At 42.4% G+C, this 19,832-nt stretch overlaps 1 protein-coding gene and 1 long non-coding RNA gene across 6 annotated transcripts in view; both read right to left on the reverse strand.

Moving 5' to 3' along the window:
• Positions 1 to 306: 306 nt before the first annotated feature.
• LOC115945971 (uncharacterized) lies at positions 307 to 4,001 on the reverse strand. Its single transcript, XR_004080136.2, has 3 exons — positions 3,657 to 4,001; positions 1,889 to 2,024; positions 307 to 519 (listed from the first exon to the last, which is right to left on the reverse strand). It is a non-coding gene; the product is annotated as an uncharacterized lncRNA (long non-coding RNA).
• A 1,172-nt stretch (positions 4,002 to 5,173) lies between these two features.
• The window catches only part of RIN2 (Ras and Rab interactor 2), an 82,238-nt gene continuing 67,579 nt past the window's right edge, over positions 5,174 to 19,832 (reverse strand). For 2 of the 5 annotated variants that reach the window (XM_034060586.1, XM_034060585.1), the window contains exons 9-12: positions 14,461 to 14,766; positions 12,287 to 12,418; positions 10,182 to 10,345; positions 6,672 to 7,062 (exon numbers count right to left, since the gene is read on the reverse strand). In XM_034060586.1, the coding sequence (XP_033916477.1) occupies positions 6,745 to 7,062; positions 10,182 to 10,345; positions 12,287 to 12,418; positions 14,461 to 14,766 (920 nt within the window). In that variant the 3' untranslated portion in view covers positions 6,672 to 6,744. Of the gene's footprint in view, positions 9,672 to 10,181; positions 10,346 to 12,286; positions 12,419 to 14,460; positions 14,767 to 19,832 lie in introns of all 5 variants that reach the window. The other 3 variants (XM_034060584.1, XM_034060587.1, XM_034060588.1) reach the window with 3 other exon arrangements.

The following is a 19,832-nucleotide window of genomic DNA, read 5'->3' on the forward strand; positions in this document are numbered from 1 at the left end:
AGGGCACTTCTTAAGAAGAAAAAAAAGAGACAGCAAAACAGTGATGGAGAACCGAGTAGGGATTGGGAACAAGAGAGGAACAAGAGAGACTGGATACCAGACAGAATGTGAGAGCTAAAAAGGGATGGGAAGCTGGAAGAAAACCAGTACCAAACCCCAGTATTTATTACACAGTGTGGCTAGTTAAATGTAAATAATCTACCACCTTGAATGAAACTATCCACCACAGTGGCTTAGCCTGCATTTGTTTCTTAGCAGGGTACAAAGGACTGTAAAACCCATGACAAAACAGAGGGACAAATGTGCTTACAGGAGTAAGGTAAATTTATTATGTGCACAAGATTTGATACTGCTTAGTCATAAACCTATCTTGTATGGCAAATTAATACTCTGTTCTCTGAATTTCATTTCTGCCAATCCCACATTTATCCATGCTTCTCCATTAACCATCTTGAGTGTTAGATACAGGGTTGTCTGAAGATGCTGAAGATGCAGGTTCCTCAGAAATCCTACACTGACCTTGAAGTTGAGCAAGAGGAGTTGAAAAAAACAATAAACAGATTACTTCAGTGGACACAGCATGTTAAGGCAAGTATGGGGGTACCCAGAACACAAAGCTCATCTTGAATCTGATCCAAGGTGGAAAGAAAGCATCAACTGCTTTGGTTGTCTGGCTTTTTCAAATCAGTAGTAAACCTCAGTTCAGTCCCAGGCCTCTGCCATGAAGAGGGGAAAGACATTTCTACATGTGTAACAGCTTTATGTTCTATGTGAGTATTAATATATTGCTTTCCCCTGCTGTGCTTCTTGGATATTGTATTGTGTTTTCTTTGGTCATGAATAAATGCATATGAAGAGTTTTTACTCTTACTGACTTCAGTTATTTTTGGGTTGAAGGAAAACCAAGAAAACATCATACATGAGGTAATTCCATTTTAATATTCTCTGAATTTCCAGTATTTGAAAAGAAAAATAATGGAGTAAGTGCAGGAGTATGCAGCCATTATCAACAGAGCTGCACTATTAAGCTTCTCAATGTTGCTTTTTGGTATTTCATGAGGAAAAACATTGAGATTAAGATTTCTCATCTGTCAGTTCTTGGGGGCCATTGATATAGAAGGAACCTGACACTCTTCAGTTGCCCAAGGACCACAGCTTACAGTTATTCAGTATCTTCTGGTCTCACTGGATAAATTAATCCACATTTTAGACTGCACTGACTTAGGGACTGCCTCCTTCCAAGTGCATGGCGGGGGGGAGTGATGGAAACAGTCACAACTGGGCAGCTGCCCAACAGGAGACAACCCTTCTCCTAACAGCAAATTTCTCAAAATGTGGTACTACTTTCTGATCCTACCGATTCCAACGGGGCCGTGCACCAGCACGAGGGAGGACACCCCCCATGGGTCCATCTGATGCTAAATTAAACTGTCAGGAGGTACAAACACCCAAGCACAGGACAGCGAGCTAAGATATTGTTTGCCTTACAAAATTTTTCCAAGACTCTGCATGTGGGAATAGCATGGAGCCCATGATTACTGAACAAGTGTGTTTGAGGCCCTACATGAAGCAGTTGATGTTTCATGAAGCTCTTTTCTGTAAAGAAAAGGGCCTTTTACACAGTATCTCTCTTAGAATTCAGGTTAATTCTTGCCCATCCTGGGAAGTCAGTTTTCATAGAAGCCTGAAATCTTACAGAACAAAGCAACATTTTCCAATCTTCTCTAGCTATCGGCAATTTCAGTCAGTTAGAACATTACTTAAAATTCTGGGCATGCTTTATGCAAATCCAATACCTAAGCCATGAACAGGTGTCTGTAGAAGGATTAGTTTAAAAGATAAATTTAATCTTTAAGTTTTAAAAGATAAATTTAAGGACAGTACTCACTTCTCTGAAATTTCTTCCAGAAGTTCCACCAGTTTAGCAGCCAAACCCAGCCGTCGGAATTCTGGTGCAACAGAGAGAGCAGTAACGTGTCCATGCCATTCTTCCCTAGGCACAGAGCCTTCTGCTTTACCCATTACTGTGAATACAGACAGCATCAGCACAGCAGCATCTTTAGAACAATGCACCACACTCTCTACACCTTTAGCAAAACACACCCCGGCATATAAACAAATGTTGCAAGGACAATGGTAAAGGCTCACACAGGGATGTCTATGTTATGATTCTGTGCTTCAGCAACCGCTACAAATGTCATTTTGCTCAAGTGTTACAGTTGTTCCTTGATAGAGTAAAAAAAAAATAGCAAAAAACTGCCACAAATATTCTGAAGATCCCTGTTCCAGGCATGACTGCCAAATGCAAATGTTGAGGAATTCTTGTGAGTCTTTAACTGAGCAGAATCCAGGATCTAACTAAAATAATGGAGGAACGGAGAGCTGGAAAGCCCAAACTAAGTCATCATCATCCTGGAAACTACTAGAGATTTTTGGTGACTGTGGAGGAGCAGAGCCTTGGAAGCTTTGCCAACCTGGTAACAGAAGCAAAGGCCCTGTAAATACAGAATGTCTAAAGATAAAAAACAAGGGTGTGTGTGTGTGTTTTGGGTGCTTCTCTGTATTTCCTCTCCTTTCTACACAGAGCCAAACCAGTTAGTTCACTAATGATACTCACACTTCTATATGGTACTCTTATAAACATCAGTCACTGCCAATAAGCAACTGATGTGGCAGATACAGAGAAACCTTATGTACAACAAATGCTTTAAGCTTTACTATGTTGACTAATCTATTTCCCTTAAAGACCTTTTATTCTCCTTCCCAAGGGAGGATGGGGGGGGGGGGGGGGGGGGAAGGATCAGACAAACGTTTCCATGTGGAATGATTTCTGCAAAATATAAATATTCCACAGCAAATAAGCAACAGACACCCAGTCCCAGAGCCTTCCCTTAAGGACAACATCAAACCCAAGCTCAACATTTTTACTTATGATGACTGACAGCATGAGTTCAGAGCTGAGCACAGGGACTCAGGATTACAGGCTGAGAAAGTTGGGGCTGTTCAGCCTGGAGAACAGAAGGCTGCATGGAGACCTCAGAGCAGCTTCCAGTATCTGAAGGGGCCTACAGGGATGCTGTGGAGGGACTCCTCATTAGGGACTGTAGTGACAGGACAAGGGGTAATGGGTTAAAACTGAAACAGGGGAGGTTTAGACTGGATATAAGGAAGAAATTCTTTACTGTAAGGGTGCTGAGGCACTGGAATGGGTTGCCCAGGGAGGTTGTGAATGCTCCATCCCTGGCAGTGTTCAAGCCCAGGCTGGACAGAGCCTTGGGTGACATGGCATAGTTTGAGGTGTCCCTGCCCATGGCAAGGGGGTTGGAACTGGTTAAAGTCCTTTCCAACCCTAACTATTCTATGACTCTATGATTCTGTGATTACAGAAATGCTTGTACCTGTATAAAACCTGCCACCACAGCCAAGAGTCCCTGCCAGGCTAACACCACCAAACCAAAAACTGGTGCTGTGAGTCCCATCTAATACCCTAAGAAGGGTATGAAACAGGAAGATGCTATGCGACTGTCCTCTGTTGGACAAAGTGAGGAGTAAGAAAAGCTCCTGCATTACAACCCCCGAACATGCAGCACTGCGAGACGGCAGGGCCGGGACACAGCACTCACTGTAACCCATTAGCTCCTCCCCGGGCGCCTCACCGACAATGTAGTACTGGGGCCGGTGCACCAGGTACTGCAGATAGGACAGGATCCCGTACTGGGTCTCGGTTCAGGAGCCAGCTGCGGCCTCCACCCAGTAGCCACTGTCAGCGGGTCCAGATTGCTGCAGGGTCATCGCCGAGCGGCGCCCCGAGCTCCCCAAGAGCATGAGGGAAGCCACGGTTGAGCGTGGAGGAGCGCGACCGGGGCTCCCGTCCCGTTGAAGTGCAAGAGGTGGTCCCAGCTGAGGGCCCGGAGCGCCGCCATGATGCTGCTGCCACCGGCCCACGGCCTCTTCCGGAGCGGCAGCCGCAGAACCGCAACCAGAGGCGGAGACTCGGGGCCTCCCAGCTGGTCACGCCAGAGCTCCCTGCCAGCGCTTTTAGGCAAGCACAGCCTGCTCTGCGTTAGCCCTCACCGTGTTCCCTCACGTCCCGCCCTCCTTGCCCACAGCTACAAGAGCGGCGCCCAACTCCATTCATTTGTGTTTAATCCGGCCTGGTCTGCCCGCACCAAGCTTTGTGCGCCCCCGCTGTCCTGGAGCTACAGCACCGGCCTCCTCCCAGCCCGGTACACAGCGCTCCCGGCTCGGGATGCTGCAGCACTAGAGATAGAAAGGATCTGTGCTGAGCCTACGATGGACCTGGAGAAGGCTGAGACTGCGAGGGGGGGATTATGCCGTAAAGACGTAAAATAACACGGTGAAAGGACAGAAGCTGGATTTTACTTAAACTGCTGCTGGTGTTTTATGGTTTTGCAGCATGTACTTTACGTGAATTCGCAAATAATCTCCTAATGCAGTATTAACTTTTCTATTAAGCTTGTTTGATTAGTAAGATTTAGGGATTTATTGCCTCCAGCTTCATTTCCCTTAGCCATTCCGTTCTCTTCAAAAAGAGGGAGTAATCAAGAGAGAACACCTCCACTGTTAAGTTTTTCCATGCATTTTAGTGTTTTGTAACATCAAATATTTTGCACTGGAGACAATGAAAAAGCTTGTCTGTAAAAGTCCAAATTCTGTCCAGAGTTTTTCCATTGTGGCTCCTGGCATTATGAGAAGTGTTTTGCAGAACACAGTGAACATAATAAGTCTAATTTTCAAAAGAATCAATTGCACAAGACAGACAAGAGGATTCTGCTGAGGTGGTCTGAGGAGGCATTTTCCTTTTTGCAGTCTTTTTCCTTCGTTTCATGCCTGAATTCTGAGTTTAATACTGTGCCTCTCTGCTCGAGTTCTTCCCATCATATGAAAACAGCACAATTTTCTTTAGCACTTACTGTGAGTCTTAGCTTCAGAAGAAATGGTTCGGCAGTCGAGATAAGCACCTTCTTGCTTCTACTGAATGTTCAGGTCAAGCATGTTAACTAATGTTATTGCATCCTTCCTTTCCAGAGAATTTAAAGAGGGATAAGCAGTATAAAAATGCAGCAGCAGCAAAACATTCAAGTACAACCATTTCTTAAGAGACACAAAAACCCCACCCCCCAACCCACCTCAAAAACCACAGCACACAACATTCCAAATGACAGTTCAGTATTACAATGTATTATGTGCAAAACTCACCATTTACAAAATGAAATATAAACATGTCAAAGAGTTTCAGATACATGGCAAACTCACAAAAATGCTACACATCTCCCTATGTACAATACATATGCTGCTCGTGACATTTTTGTAATCATCTGCCTTGGGTTACACTACTCACAGCAGACTTGGGGGAGAACCCCACGTCCTTTTAAAGAGTAGCCCTAATTAACATGATTAGGGTCCACAGCATTACCCATGGCATTGGTTATCTTGGATAAACCTATAGATTTATCCAAGATAAATCTAAGATCTATAGAACATGTGCAGAACACACATTTTATCTTTGCATATGTAGGACTTACTTTCACATCTCACCTACTGAGTAACTTAGAACCATGAAATGCTACAACACATTCTTCAGTCCAAGATACATTTTGATGTTGGTGACAGACTACACAAAATAGTTGAGGTCTCCTTCACCTTAATGATGTATTTAATCCTCCACTAACATAAACAGTATCTGAGATAGGTGGTGTCACATCCCTCTGCAAATCTACAATACTACTTACATAAAAGTTCCAATCTCCTTCACTTAGCCTGAACCAGCAGACTAACACATTTTAATCCCAAATCATGTTCTCTACATTCTTTCTCTGCCCCTTCTCTATAACTTTTTATTTCAGTTTCCTCTTCCAACACCCCAGTTCTGTCTAAAAACAATGCATATAAACAACAATCCAGATAACAGTACATCAAATTCAGATAAAGGCACTGAAATCGCCAGTGCCAATGTTACAATCTTCTTATGGATAACAGGAGTTTCATAAGTACTCTCCTGTTACAGGAAAAGAAGAGAAACCACAAGATTTTTAATGCAATACTCTAAAACCAGCAAGAGATTTATTCTTGTATATTAAATGTTAAAATCACATGCATAATTATAGAATACTTTATAGTTAAAAAAATATTTCAAAAAACAACCCTGACAGTTTACCTGCAACTGCTATAAAATTTCTATGATATATATATATATATATATATATATATATAAAACCATGGTGATTCTGTAATTAAAAACTTAGGAAAGGATGCAATCATCCAGGTAATTAGGAGTTAACTGATGCCCTGCATCGGACAGTCTTGTCAATCCCATGCTGGTGAAACTGAGATCATACCAGCTAGTTTACTGAAATACTTGTCTAGCATACATATATTTAAAATCAAAATGACATTTGGCTAAAGGATGAGTGTAAGAAAATAGATTTTTGCAAACTACAGCCAAAGACCTGCAAAGGGCCACAGTATAAGATGCTTCAGAAGAGTCCAGTACAAGAAATTCAGCTTCATGGGCTGTTTACTGAAACATGCTGGTGGAATATTCTGCATAACTGGCCATATGCATGGTTTACATGGGGTTTTGTAAGCAATGCTACAAGTGTCTGTCTGTGTTTTACTAGGCATTTATGGGTTTAGATGTGTTTTAACTCCTAAGGAAGGCAGCCAAGAAAGATGTTTTCAACAGTTAACAAGGAACAGAAATTAAATGATGAGTTGCTGGTTTTAAGAAGCTGAGTCATCACTGTTTTGGAAAATGGCACCATACGGATCACAGTTAATGCGCTTGTAGACAAAGTGAAAGACCTGGGGCTGCGGACGGCTGTGCAACTCTGCCTTAATCTTCTGAGGGTAGGTATCCTCTGTCAGCTGCTGCCAGGTGTCGTCAACAAAAAGAAACAGGCTGTATTCTTCTGGATTGTCCACTTTAAACTTTTCAGCACAAAGCTGACATACATCTTCAGTAGTGATGTATGGTCTTACTAGCAAGGTCTTTCCTGTACAGCCACTGTTAACTTCCTGGAATGCAACACGAAGGTAGTTCTGTAGAATGAGAAAACAGATATCAAATTCAAAAAACCAAAACTCATCTTCTGAAAGCTGAGGAGTCAGCAACAAACAGCAAATTTCTCCATGTTCTAGGTGGGAAACACACATCAGTGATTCCTGCACATTACAGCCACCCCATGAATTGTGAGGGTGGGGGTAAAACTGTGGCAAGTCTGTATTGGGCATAAGAGAAATTCCTAAGCTGACACTCTCCTTTCCTTGGCTTACCTTCTAACTCTACAATGAAGAATGAACAGACACAATCTTAAAGCCACATGGAACAGACCCATGCTTTTAGTGTGACTTGATGTTTGGCCTTACGAGGAAACAAACCACTGTCAATCAAAATAAATGTCTGAGGCAGCACACCCAAGAGATAAGGCTGCTGCTGCTGGTTAATGCTTCGGAACAGAAGATTCACACAGTAAGTGAGAAGGAAGAAGAAGAAAAAAAACAAAAACCTCTGTCAGCAGCACACAAGGGTTTTGATCCACAAGCTACTGCATGATAAACTGTGCTCTTATGCTGCAGCTTGCAAAATGTAATCCATCCTCATGTGGGACATTTTCATCATGTTAACAAGTGGCAATTTGCTGTGTAAACTTCATGTAACCAAGTTTCATGTCACAGCATTTTCTTTTTTAGAAGTAAGGCACAGAGACATACAGAAAGAAAATTAACTCTTCAACATTAGGATAAATGCATCTGATCTTGAGGCAGAAGCTGGATCTTTTTTCTTTGTTGGAATTGACCCACATGACCCCAGCTGATAACATGGACAAATTCTAAATATGCCCTACAAGGAAATGCAGTTGTACTTTTAAAAGAGCATTTCAAAAGTAAAATCAAAAGCAACAACTGGAAAAACAAACCAAAAAACCAAAAAAAACCCAAACACCTTTTGGACACATGAACAAGGCATCTTTCTGTCATGTGCTTTTCTTTAAAAGAGATTAACTGCAAAGGAAGATTAAAAAGCAGTAAAATGAAAGAAGGTGGGGAAAAAAAGACAGAAAGAGCTGCCTACTGACTGAGCTGGTACCTATGTTTGTGTGCTGAATAAATTAAACATGCTAAATCACAATGGTAAAAATTCACATTTCATAAAAACAAGCTGTTAAAAGCTAAGATTGAGAAGAATGTTCATATGACTTAAATTCCAAAGATTACTCTTTAATAAAGTTGGTTTCTGTGGGGTTTTTTGATAGCTTGGGGGCAAACACTGAAGCATTTAAACCGGTGGGACTGAGCCTGACTGAACAGAAGTAATCCATTTTTGTTACTCTGTGTGAAGAAATTATTAAAAACATCAAGCCTAGACAAGACAAGACACACTACAATTTTAATTTCTAATGTAGCTAACACACTGAAGAGCTGGTTTTAAATGCATGTGCTTTTAGATGGACAAGACTGCATCGAAGAGTGGATGAAGTTTGCAAAAATGCCTGTAACTCATATTCCAAGTATCAAATTTCTGCAGTATCAGGAAGTTGTATTTAATTATCATCAAAATATGGGGTTTTTTGCTTTTCCATCCTTTTGAGGGAGGGAGGATGAAGGCCTTCCAGGGCTCCAAACCTGGTAAGGCTGTGAGACTGCATCACAGAAATGTAGTGATCACATCCTGGTGCAAAGTAGGAAAGACAAGTTGAACTGAAGTTGTGTCACGTGCTGGTTGTAGGGAAGGTGCTTCATTTCAGGACTGCCGTATGTGGAGAAAGCAGGTGGAAAACTGTCACTCTGAGCAGTAAGCAAAATGTTTGAATTTGTGCCAAGCATATCCTGGAAGTGGTGTGATCTTACTGATTGAAGGCTCTCTTTTAAAGAGACATAAGGAGAAGCACTGGACATACTTGGTGCCAGCTCTTCCCATGCCCCCCTGCATCTTCCCATATCCAGCTGTTCAGAGTTAGTTTGGCAGAAGTTCATTTGCTGAGGAAGAGAAGGTGAAATGGAATACAAGATCCTGCTGAAAGAATCTTCCGACATTTAGTTATCCAGCAGAAATACAAGGTGATGAGTTTTGCCAGAAGAAGTGTAGTGTTTTGCTACAAAGAGCAAAGACTCAAGCTACTTGAATCTGACACCTAGCTACCAGGAAGCACAATATAAAATGGATCACAGTAAGACAGACTAGCTTTGTGCACTGGCCATAGTCTGGAATTTCTGATAATCAGTTCTCCTCTTCCTAAGAGAGGCAAACTGCTGAAACTGCTTCTTCTCCCAGCTCGTTCCTGTTCAGTGTTGTGCTGTAGTTCCTTGTATGGACACTGATAAATCAGAATGAGCATCAACTGAAAAGCTTCATAATCTGCTGATGACCGCACACCCTCATTTTTCAAGCTTTTAACTACATCATATCTAATTGATGGTTGTCATTAGCCTCTGTCAACTTTGCCCTGTGGTATGAATTGTAAACAATTGAACACAAAAGTGTATATCCTTTCTTCTTGATTCCAACATCCTCCTTGCTTCAGTCCACAAGCTGGTGCATCTGAACAGACAGTCAACATCATACTAATGAAAGACATGCAGGCCTGGTTTTAAGAGATGAAGCAATCCCAACTGTTTTGTTATTCTTCAGTTGAAGTTACTGCCCTATTCTGAAAGGGCAGTAAGAAATGGAGGAGAGGAAAAAAAAACACAAACACAAACATGAAGACATGCACTGTATAGAACTCTACTCCTTGCTTAAACTTTAAAACTGTAGGCAAGCTTTTCTCCCACATCTCCTCTCTATTACCTGCTGTATGCCACCATTAGCTAATGGGAAGTTGTGCTGATTTACAGCAGTGGAAATCTGGATTTGCTCTTTTTTAACAGTAATGCATACAAAGAAGCTGAATCTAAGATATTATTCAGTTTGTCTCACTCTGCATGACTTAAATAGAAGGGAGAGTGGGAAAGCTTCATTATTTACTGTTTTCTTCAGGCATTCAGGATCAAGATCTATTATAATAAAGTGCCAAGACTTCAAAACCAATGAAAATTTGCCAGCCATATTCTCAGTACTGCTTCACTCCACTGGGAGCCACAAAGAATTCATATCTCTCAAATGGGGATATTCAACAAAACAATCATTCCCTGGTTTTTAATTTAGCCCTAAGCTCTACCTGAAAATCATCAACTGAAGGTATCGTCCTGTTAGTTGTCCTCCTCTTGTGCCATTGCCGAAGAGTATCTCTGGCTTCTGAACTTAGCAGTTGGGCAGCTTGCTCTTCCTGGAAGTTCTTGATCAGTGAAAGTGCTCCATAAGCACTTGTCAAATAATAGCCTCCTATGAAGGACAGAAAGGGAAAAACTTCTCAGAGTGGTCACAAAACCTCTGCTAGTTCTGACTGCTCAGTCAGAAGCACAACTATTTCTTTACACACACCCACACATACATTTCTCAAAGTCCCTGTGCTCTATTACCAAAACATTTATATGCAAAAAAACCCCAGCTCACTGGCTTGCAAGATACTGGATGGCATGTTCTCAGCTGCTAGGATGTGCAGTGGCTGCTCTATATTATCAGGTGATGCAATAGTATCTGAGTCCACTAATGCTGGGATAGCTGGTTACTTAAATGGGTGGTATCACTCCCTTACTTCCGAGTACTGTTATAAAGTTGAAATATGAATTTTCTTAAAAAAAAAATTCCAAACACTGATTTGTTTTCTTCCCAAGCTTCAAGTGGGGATGAAATAAGCATGGCTGTTTAAACAAGGTAAAAGACAATCTACTGCTGCTCAGGAAGTTAAAACCAACGACCTTTAGTAGAAATAAAGCAACAATAATGTATTATTTGTAGCTTGGAAGTATTCTAAAGAGTTTCCCTTTCCTTAAAAAAAGTAAGACTGTGCTTGTCACCTTTTTAGCGTTCCCCATAATGTCCGACTAGTTCAGGAGGTGACATGTGCAGTCCTCCATACTTCACCTTTATTATATGATGGAGAACAAATTAGAGTCACAACAGAGTTACCTATGTACAAAAGAAGCTGCAGGTCACAAAGGAAAAGGAGTCACAACAGGAGGTAATAGCCCTCAACAACCAGGAGAAACAAGAGACATGTTGTTATTTGATTCTCTCACTCCTTTTAAAGTAAACTATTTAAATGGGAGTGTCCAATTAAGAGGCAGCACAACCTATTCATGGAGTTATTCAAAGATGCATTCTATGCTCACAGTAGTATTTCCTGTATTACTGGTGGTACCTTCCTGGCCTTTAGCTCTGCAACGAGTTCAATACATAAAATACATGCAAGACCCATGAGACACACCAGACAATACGTTACATTTGAACTGCACAACCGCAAACCACTAAACAATTTTTACTGCACAGTATAGTTCAGCTGGTGCCAAAGACTGGGCCAGCCAACAGACAGACTTCTTTTGCTGCATTAAAACCAACATGACTTAATAGTCCAGTAAATGTTTCTGCCCTTCAAGCATATTAATTACCTCCAGCTTCCATCTCAACTATTTTCTTAAGATTCCCAAACAACACACCAGAGGATGTTTTGTACACAAAGCAGGGAACAGACTAGTGCCAAATTGGAGGAGTCCTGGCACAGTTCTCTCGTGCATACCAACACGTAAAGGGATACAGCAATTTCAGCAAGCCAAGAGATAGCAGGAATGAGAAACATACACATATGCTTAAATTCACAGATGAGCTTGGTCACAAGAACCTTTATACTTCCTCATAAACTGGTAGATTCTGAGGCCTACCAAGAACTTGCAGAATGCCTCTTTGTTAAAAACAACTCCTTGAAAACAGAAAGCAGGGAGGTTTCCTGGCCTCTAGTGGACTTCAGCCATCATTCAAGAGTGCCTTAGGAAACATATTCCTAGGACTCATAAAAATACTTTGTGAGAAGCAAATAGTGGGAAGAAGCAATCATTAAGGGGGTCAACATTCTCAAAAGCACTTTCCCCATAGGGGCAGAGAATTCCCCCAGAAATTTTTATAAAGCACTTAAACCAAGTCCCATTAATTGTCTCAGTTTAACTGCATGCTGTGGCTCTATAAATACTCTCAGGATATTTTCATGCACAGAAGATAACATTTGACACCTGCACAGTGTATGTGTTTGCTTGCTGTCATGATGCCTATTTTAGACTCTCTTTGAAAGGATTTCTACTCAAACAAGGTTAACAGCAACTGTGCTATGAGGAAGAATTCCTCCTTCCCTAGTCCATCACTCAATTCTAATAAATATAAATAAATTATTACCTTCTCCATGCAGCAGAGATGGATCCAGCAATTCCATCATGTATTCAATTTCAGTATCTAGTTCCAGCATATCACATTGGGCTAGTACATACGTCAACACAGGCAAGAAATCATCAGCTCCATACAGCCTCCCTGGGTTGAAGGGAACACAGACAGTGACAGACAAACCATAACCTTTTACCTCTTTCAGTGTTTGAAAGGAAAGCATTACTTTGCTATCTTCATTCACCAGTACGTTTTTATTAGTCTGGAGCCTCCTGTTACCGATGTGCAGAAAAGAGAACATCATCTGACACTCACTGGACAGGACTCTAACACCAGCTTCATCTTGTACTTCTAAGTAGCACAAATCTGATGATGCACACCTTGCGTCATGCAAGGGAATTTAAAGACTGGGCTCACTTTGGCATCAGCTCAACTGGTGAACTCATATAGGCTGCCATGCCTGTCTTATCTGACCTCCACCTGCACTTCTGTCACTGGCTAAGTGTGATGAATAGGCAATTTTTTAACACGTGCAGGGACGACATCCACTTTCTGGAAGGATCCAGCCACATATACCAGTTTCTAGGTCTGAATCCCAGCAGAAAAGCCTGAATATAAAAGCCTATTACATTTGACATGAAAACTCAGCTCATTTCTGTGACAGAGCATAGTTAGAAACATCAGTGAGAGAGGCCTCATGTAATTCCCAACTAGCCAGTGAAGCCTCATCAGTAATGGCAGTACACAGCCGCATACAGGGACTGTGCTATACCTAGGTCTGTCTCACTCCTACCACTTTTACTGCATTTAAACTTTCTGTTTAGAAAATACTATGTGGTCAGATCTCTGGGTCTGTCCAAATTGTGTTCGTTGTGTAACTGGTGTGATGGTCACTTTAAACCATGAAGAGTAGGAGCCAACTTAAACTTTGGTGAAACTCCACCTGAGGGGAGACTGAGGAGCTGATACCTAAAGTTATAGTAGCTAAGGAGGTAAGGCATATCCTCCAGGTATTATATTACTATCTGGCTGTCAGACACTCGAATAGCTGCTGGGTCAATGCAATGTTTTCTAAACTTCATATGATAAAACAAGACAACCCAAGAACTATTTACATCTTAGCCCAAGCTCCCCAGTGAAACAGTTAACTGGCAGCAATACTTTTCTTCTGTATGTTGGAATCACCTTACTCAATGGAGTAAAATGATGCGGATTCCTATATCCATTTTAAACCACAGGATTTTGCACAGAAACAAAAAGCTAGGCAAGAGCTTGTATCTGAATCTTGCAAAAGAGCCTGGGGTTCTTCAACCACAAGCTTTTATCATTCATCTCCAATCTCAAAAGTAAGGTGGCATCTTGACCAGCCTTGGACCCAGCTGCATATCCAGTGCCCACTTAGGAAGAAAACTGCCAACCACCTGAAGCAGCTTATACTTGCTTAGGGGAAAAACACCTCCCATAATCACCAGCATTGCTTCATCTCAGCTCCTGACATGACACAGCAGTGTATGGTCAGACGGCAGGCAACAGGGCTGTACCTATGAATTCATGCCGTATGGCACAGCATTTTAATTGTGCAACTGAGTACTCAGGAGGTCTTGACTAGCCTGTAGGTCCGTTTCATTATCTATGTTTCAAGGTCAGGTTTGGATGCTTGCTACATAGATGTTATTTCTGTTCCAAAAACAGGAAACAAAGTGTCCAAATGAGGACATTCAGAGACACCGCAAGCCAAAAGTACTGGACGAGAGGGTGCTTTCCTTCACCTATGAACATAGAGCCTTTTAGTTGTCATATTGCATACAACTTACTGAGTAACTATGGCTAAATATGGGGTGTTAGCTCTGTTAAAATTTCCAGAAAAATACTAATTTAGTACCGGTGTCAAATTCCAGGTTCCCAGGACAACAGCCAACTTCAGAGGCCTACACTTAAGCAAAACTGGTTGCTTTTTTTTAAGCTGCCTCACACCTCTGCTTCTTGTTGAATTTGTAAAATGTGCTGCCAGGTGCCTCAGAGAGGTCAGGAAAGAAGCAGAGAGAAAGAATCCATCTCAAAAGGGCATGGAGATTCCATGAGAGCTCCAGGATAAGGAGACATATCTGCAGAATGAGGCGATTTCTTCCACCAAAAGACAACCCCAGGTTTGGAATATCAGTGAACTTGAACCATGAGAAGCATCATACCTGAGTTATTCTCCATAACAGTGTAAATCAATTTGCAAACTCGCAGCAGCAGCATGACTTTTTTTTCAGGTGAATACATTTTCTGCATGGTCATGAACTTGACTTTAATCTTTTCAATGTCCACAAAGTCTGGCGTTGGAACAAACACACCCAGTTCCTGAGGATTCCTCTGCCGCACCAACTGCAGGTTTTCCTTTAGCTGCTTCCAAGAACCATCCGCTGTATGAAACTCTTTCAACATTGCTTCAATATGGCCCTTCAATGGCTTCAGAATGCACTTATGCATGGCCTTCTCCAGGACAACATCTGCAATGGGAAAACAGCTGATGTACTCCTCTAGAGCAGAGCCAGTATTAATAAAACCATTCCCAAAAGAGACACTGTAGAGCAAAACCTACTTGCTACAGCCTGTTTATTATACAAGCTGAGTTTCCAGATGCTTGTTAACATGAAAACAAAAGGCAGAACAGAATCTGTATTTAATTTTCATTTATGGCAATGTGGTAAATACAAAAAGTCTCCACAAAGACAGAGCAGAGACTGGCACAAAAATAAAAACAACAACAAAAACCCCAACAAAAAAAACAAACAAAAAAACAACAAACAAGAAAAAAAAACCCACCCAGTGAAAAAATAGGCACACTGCAGCCCCAGTTAACTCTGGCTTTGCTGCCCACAAGTCTTCGAGTTCGATGTTACTTTTGAGTTTAGACTTTAACTCTCAAACTTAAACACAGTCAAAACAATAAGTTTGTCTGCTTTGGCATGAAAGCCCATTCTTTTTGCATAGTTTCCATCAGAAACTATAACTCAGCCAAGGTCTCCCAAAACTTGGCTCGGTTTTGTCAAGATCTTTATGAAGTTGGACAGATTAAGGGCTTTAAACTATAAATGAAAACCAAGCTGTGTTTGTCCAGCTTCAGATTTCATTATGCAAGCTTATATACAGCTTTGTCATCAAGTTTGAAGTTCTTTGTTTGGTAACAGTGTGCACGTGGCACAGTAATCACTAACTTAGCGTTATTTTTTATTTCTTCTTGCTCTACTCAAATTTCTCTTTATCAGTCATTCTCCATTTCCAAAGTATGGACCACATCAACAGAGAAAGGTCTTTACTAAACATTTTCTCTGCAAACTTTGACTTTATAAGTTAATTTCTTCTCCCACTTAGTGTGCATGTGTCAATATAGCTTACATTGATAATCAGCTTACATCACTTACTTGTACCACGGTAAACTGCCGCAAGCATAAAGGAAACTGGGGACCCTTCAAGCCTGGCCAGTGCACTAACACCCAGACAGTGGGGCAGGACCACAGCCTAGCACAGGCAGATGAACTAAGGGAGCACAGAGACCAAGAGCAGGATGAAGAGAGACTGGGTCACTGCTATAACGTGTGTATATATACAAGCCAGCACTGGACATTCCAGCTACTAGGGGTGACTCATTAATGAGTCATTAAACCTCCCGCCATTTCCAGGTTTGCTGCCTGTTCTTACGTGTTTGCCTTTGACCACAGTACCTGTCTTCTCTCTCCTCACCCCTCTTCTTTTTTAACTGCAGACTATTTCTAAGGCTTGTGCTTTACACACACACCACACTCCCCACCCCCCCAGTTTCACTGCTCTTGCTTTATGCCTTCATTTATTTTATCTTTATGTTCAGCCATTTTGCCTTTTGGATCTTCACACCTCTTTCCCATACAAACCAGCTCTTCACACACTCTTCTTCTTACGGTCCCTTTGTTCCATATGTAGTGTTTACTCTGTGTTTGTCTGACATGCAATTCCCTAATGTCCAACGCTATTGGGAGTTCCCATCTCTTCTATCGCAATTGTGCAGGGGCTTTTGTAGCTCTTCTTGCTAATTTCGCCTCCCCAGACTCTTAACAGCAAAAGCTGAGTTTGCTTTATTCCCGGATGCTTTAAACACATTTGGGCTCTCTCTCACAGAGGAGAAAGCTGCTGGAAAGGAGAAAGAGTGACTGTGAGGAGCAGCATTTGCTGATTGATAGGTGGACCACTCAGTGGATAGAGAACTGGCTGGATGGTCGCACTCAAAGAGTTGTGGTCAATGGCTCAATGTCAGGCTGGAGACCAGTAACGAGTGGTGTTCCTCAGGGATCGGTGTTGTGACTGGTCTTGTTCAACATCTTTGTCTCCGACATGGACAGTGGAATTGAGTGTGCCCTCAGCAAGTTTGCCCATGACACCAAGTTGTGTGGTTCTGTTGATATGCTGGAGGACAGGAATGCCATCCAGAGAGACCTTGACAGCTTGTGAGGTGGGCTGATGCCAACCTCATGGAGTTTAACCATGACAAGTGCAAGGTCCTACACCTGGGTTGGGGCACAGCTACAGGTTGGGCAGAGAAGAGATTCAGAGCAGCCCTGCAGAGAAGGACTTGGGGGTGTTGGTCAATGAGAAAATGAACATGAGCAGGCTTCAGTGTGTGCTTACAGCCCAGAAAGCAACCATATTCTGGGCTGCATCAAAAGGAGCGTGACCAGCAGGTCAAAGGAGGTGATCCTGTCCCTCTACTCTGCTCTTGTGAGACCTCACCTGGAGCATTGTGTGCAGTTCTGGTGTCCTCAACATAAAAAGGATATGGAACTGTTGGAACAAGTCCGGAGGAGGCCATGAGGATGCTCAGGGACTGGAGCACCTCCTGTATGAAGACAGGCTGAGAAAGTTGGGGCTGTTCAGCCTGGAGAAGAGAAGGCTGCATGGAGACCTCATAGCAGCTTCCAGTGTCTGAAGGGGCCTACAGGGATGCTGGGGAGAGACTATTCATTAGGGACTGTAGTGATAGGACAAGGGGTAATGGGTTCAAACTTAAGCAGCAGAGGTTTAGATTGGATATAAGGAAGAAATTCTTTCCTGTAAGGGTGGTGAGGCACTGGAGTGGGTTGCCCAGGGAGGTTGTGAATGCTCCATCACTGGTGGTGTTCAAGGTCAGGTTGGACAGAGCCTTGGGTGATATGGTTTAGTGTGAGGTGTCCCTGCCTATGGCAGGGGGGTTGGAACTGGATGATCTTGAGGTCCTTTCCAATCCTAACTATTCTATGATTCTATGATTTTCTAGATTTCCCTATGGCCACCAGAAGAAGGATAGCCAATCTGACACATATTCCTGATATCCTGTCACATAGCATGGAGGCTGGATCCAGCCTCGCACTGCACCAGAGCTGCCAATTAACAGAAGTGGCAACATTTCAAACAACTGATCCTTACCTATGGTATAGGTTAGTGCCAGACAATGGCCACTGATAGCACTTCCAAACCCAGTCAGGAAAGCAGAAGCTTCACCCTTCTATGCAGTGACAGAAACTGCCTCTCTGTGCCTTCAAAGCCATCTTTAGAGCTACAGGGAGGAAACACTTTTCCCCTAAGAAGGCAGCAGACATCTCCCCAATGGATATTGCAGCCTACAGCATTGCTCGCAGGCACATGCAGTTCCTGGCTTGGGGTCGGCCTCACTGATGATGCTTTTTTTTTAGCAATTCAGTCTACTTCATTTACTTCTACTGACTGTTCAGTCTTTTAAATAACAAAACCATGAAACACCTGTGCAGTTTGCATTTCAACTGCCCGCTCTCATTGAAGTAAAAATTAAAGCAGTTGGTGCTGCCAAACATTACACGAAGCGAGAGAGCTTTCTATCCCCATGAAATTTTAACTCCCACAGACTTCCGCTGGAAGTTCTGCATATGAATAGCTAGTGTCATCTGTCCTTTGCTTCAATAAAGCTGGGTCACCATCACATTTGGTCACAGGAGGCTCAATAAATTGAGAGAGGATCCTCAGAGCCCCTGGTCTGATGACAGAGCACCTAGCCTGGGATGGGAGATGGGAATATTCAGTATGCTTCCATTACTGATCCCCTAAGGGCTCCAGGATGAAGCTGGTTCAGATGGAGCCTGAAGTACCAGTATGGGGAGAGCTGCAGAAGCAGTTCCTCTCCAGAGGCTACAGGAACCGACTGCTGCTGGGAGGGAAAATTCCTCCAGAGATCCTCAGTTCTTGGCTGGGGCCAGGATTGTTATCTGCAGGGAAGAAGAAGAATCCACTTCACTGCTCGGGTAGGGCTGGGTACCGGTTGGCAGGTGGTGAGCAATTGTATTGGGCATCACTTGTGTTTATTGTTTTATTTGTTGGGTTTTTTTCCTTTCCCCTTTTACTTTTATATTCTCTCCCCTTATCATTATTATTATTGATGGTAGCAGCAGTGGTTTTGTGTTATACCTTAGTTTCTGGACTGTTCTTAACCCATGGGGTTTACACTCTTTCCATTTTCCTTCCCACCCCTCTGGGAGCAGGGGGAAAGGAAAGGGAGATTGAACAAACAGCTGCATGGCTCTGAGTTACTGGCTGGGCTTAAACCACAACAGCTTAGGGTGAGTTAGTGGCACTCCCAGTTTCTCATACAGATGAATCACACAGATCTTTATGGCTGTGAGAGGAGTTTTTTCATATCTGCAACTCGTCACAGGCTCCAAAAGCAGTGCCTGGAAATTGCCTTGCAATTTACTTGATCACATTCCACAGTTTCTCTGGGAACTTCAATAGATTTGAAGGAGCACAAAGGAAGAGAGCAGGTAACTCATGCAGCTGTGCTCAAAGCTGTGCACAGGAGCCAAGAACCTACTGCTGAAGGCTGTTCTTAATGGTTTCTGTGCTGTTAAGGTGATCAGGTAAATAAAAATAGGAGATGGGATATTTCTCAAAGCATCCTTCAGTGCCGTTCAGTGACTATTACAGCTAGCAGGAGACAAGTGAAATAAATGACATTTGGCCCTGACTCCAAAGAAGTACAAACTGCCTTGGCTTGGTAAGGGTAGACTGAGAACACTGTCATTTTAATGCAGCATGTTTGCATAAAACTACCCAGCAAACAAGGAAGTGACTGAGATATGAAGCTATGAGAGCATTTAGGGGTTTGTTTGCTGCTGTTTAAGAAAAAAAAGAGAAAAAAAAAACCCAAACAAAACAAAACCAAACAACCAAAAAAACAAAACCAAAACCTTTTCTTCTCCCTTAAGAATTCTTGGCACAGACACAAGGCCCAGAGTTCTGCCTCAAAACCCTGCAGATTCTAGTAAGCTGACAAGGCCAGCAACAGAGCAGGATTGATAAGGACTGGACTTTTGTTTTTTTACTGTAACAACACCCATATGTATCCTAATTAATATAAAACCTGTGTAAATATTTATACCATAACTAAAACCTGGAAGGGCAGCATTTCTTGTGATCTGGGTCTTAGACCAATATTCAGTGTCACAAGACACCAATAAGCACGTCTGGAATTAGATCATACAATTCTTTACCATTTCTTCTGAACTGTTATTACTGGCCCTTTCCAGAGGAAGGTGTT

This window comes from Melopsittacus undulatus, chromosome 3 (genome assembly GCF_012275295.1).
Source record: "Melopsittacus undulatus isolate bMelUnd1 chromosome 3, bMelUnd1.mat.Z, whole genome shotgun sequence".
Lineage (NCBI taxonomy): Eukaryota > Metazoa > Chordata > Aves > Psittaciformes > Psittaculidae > Melopsittacus > Melopsittacus undulatus.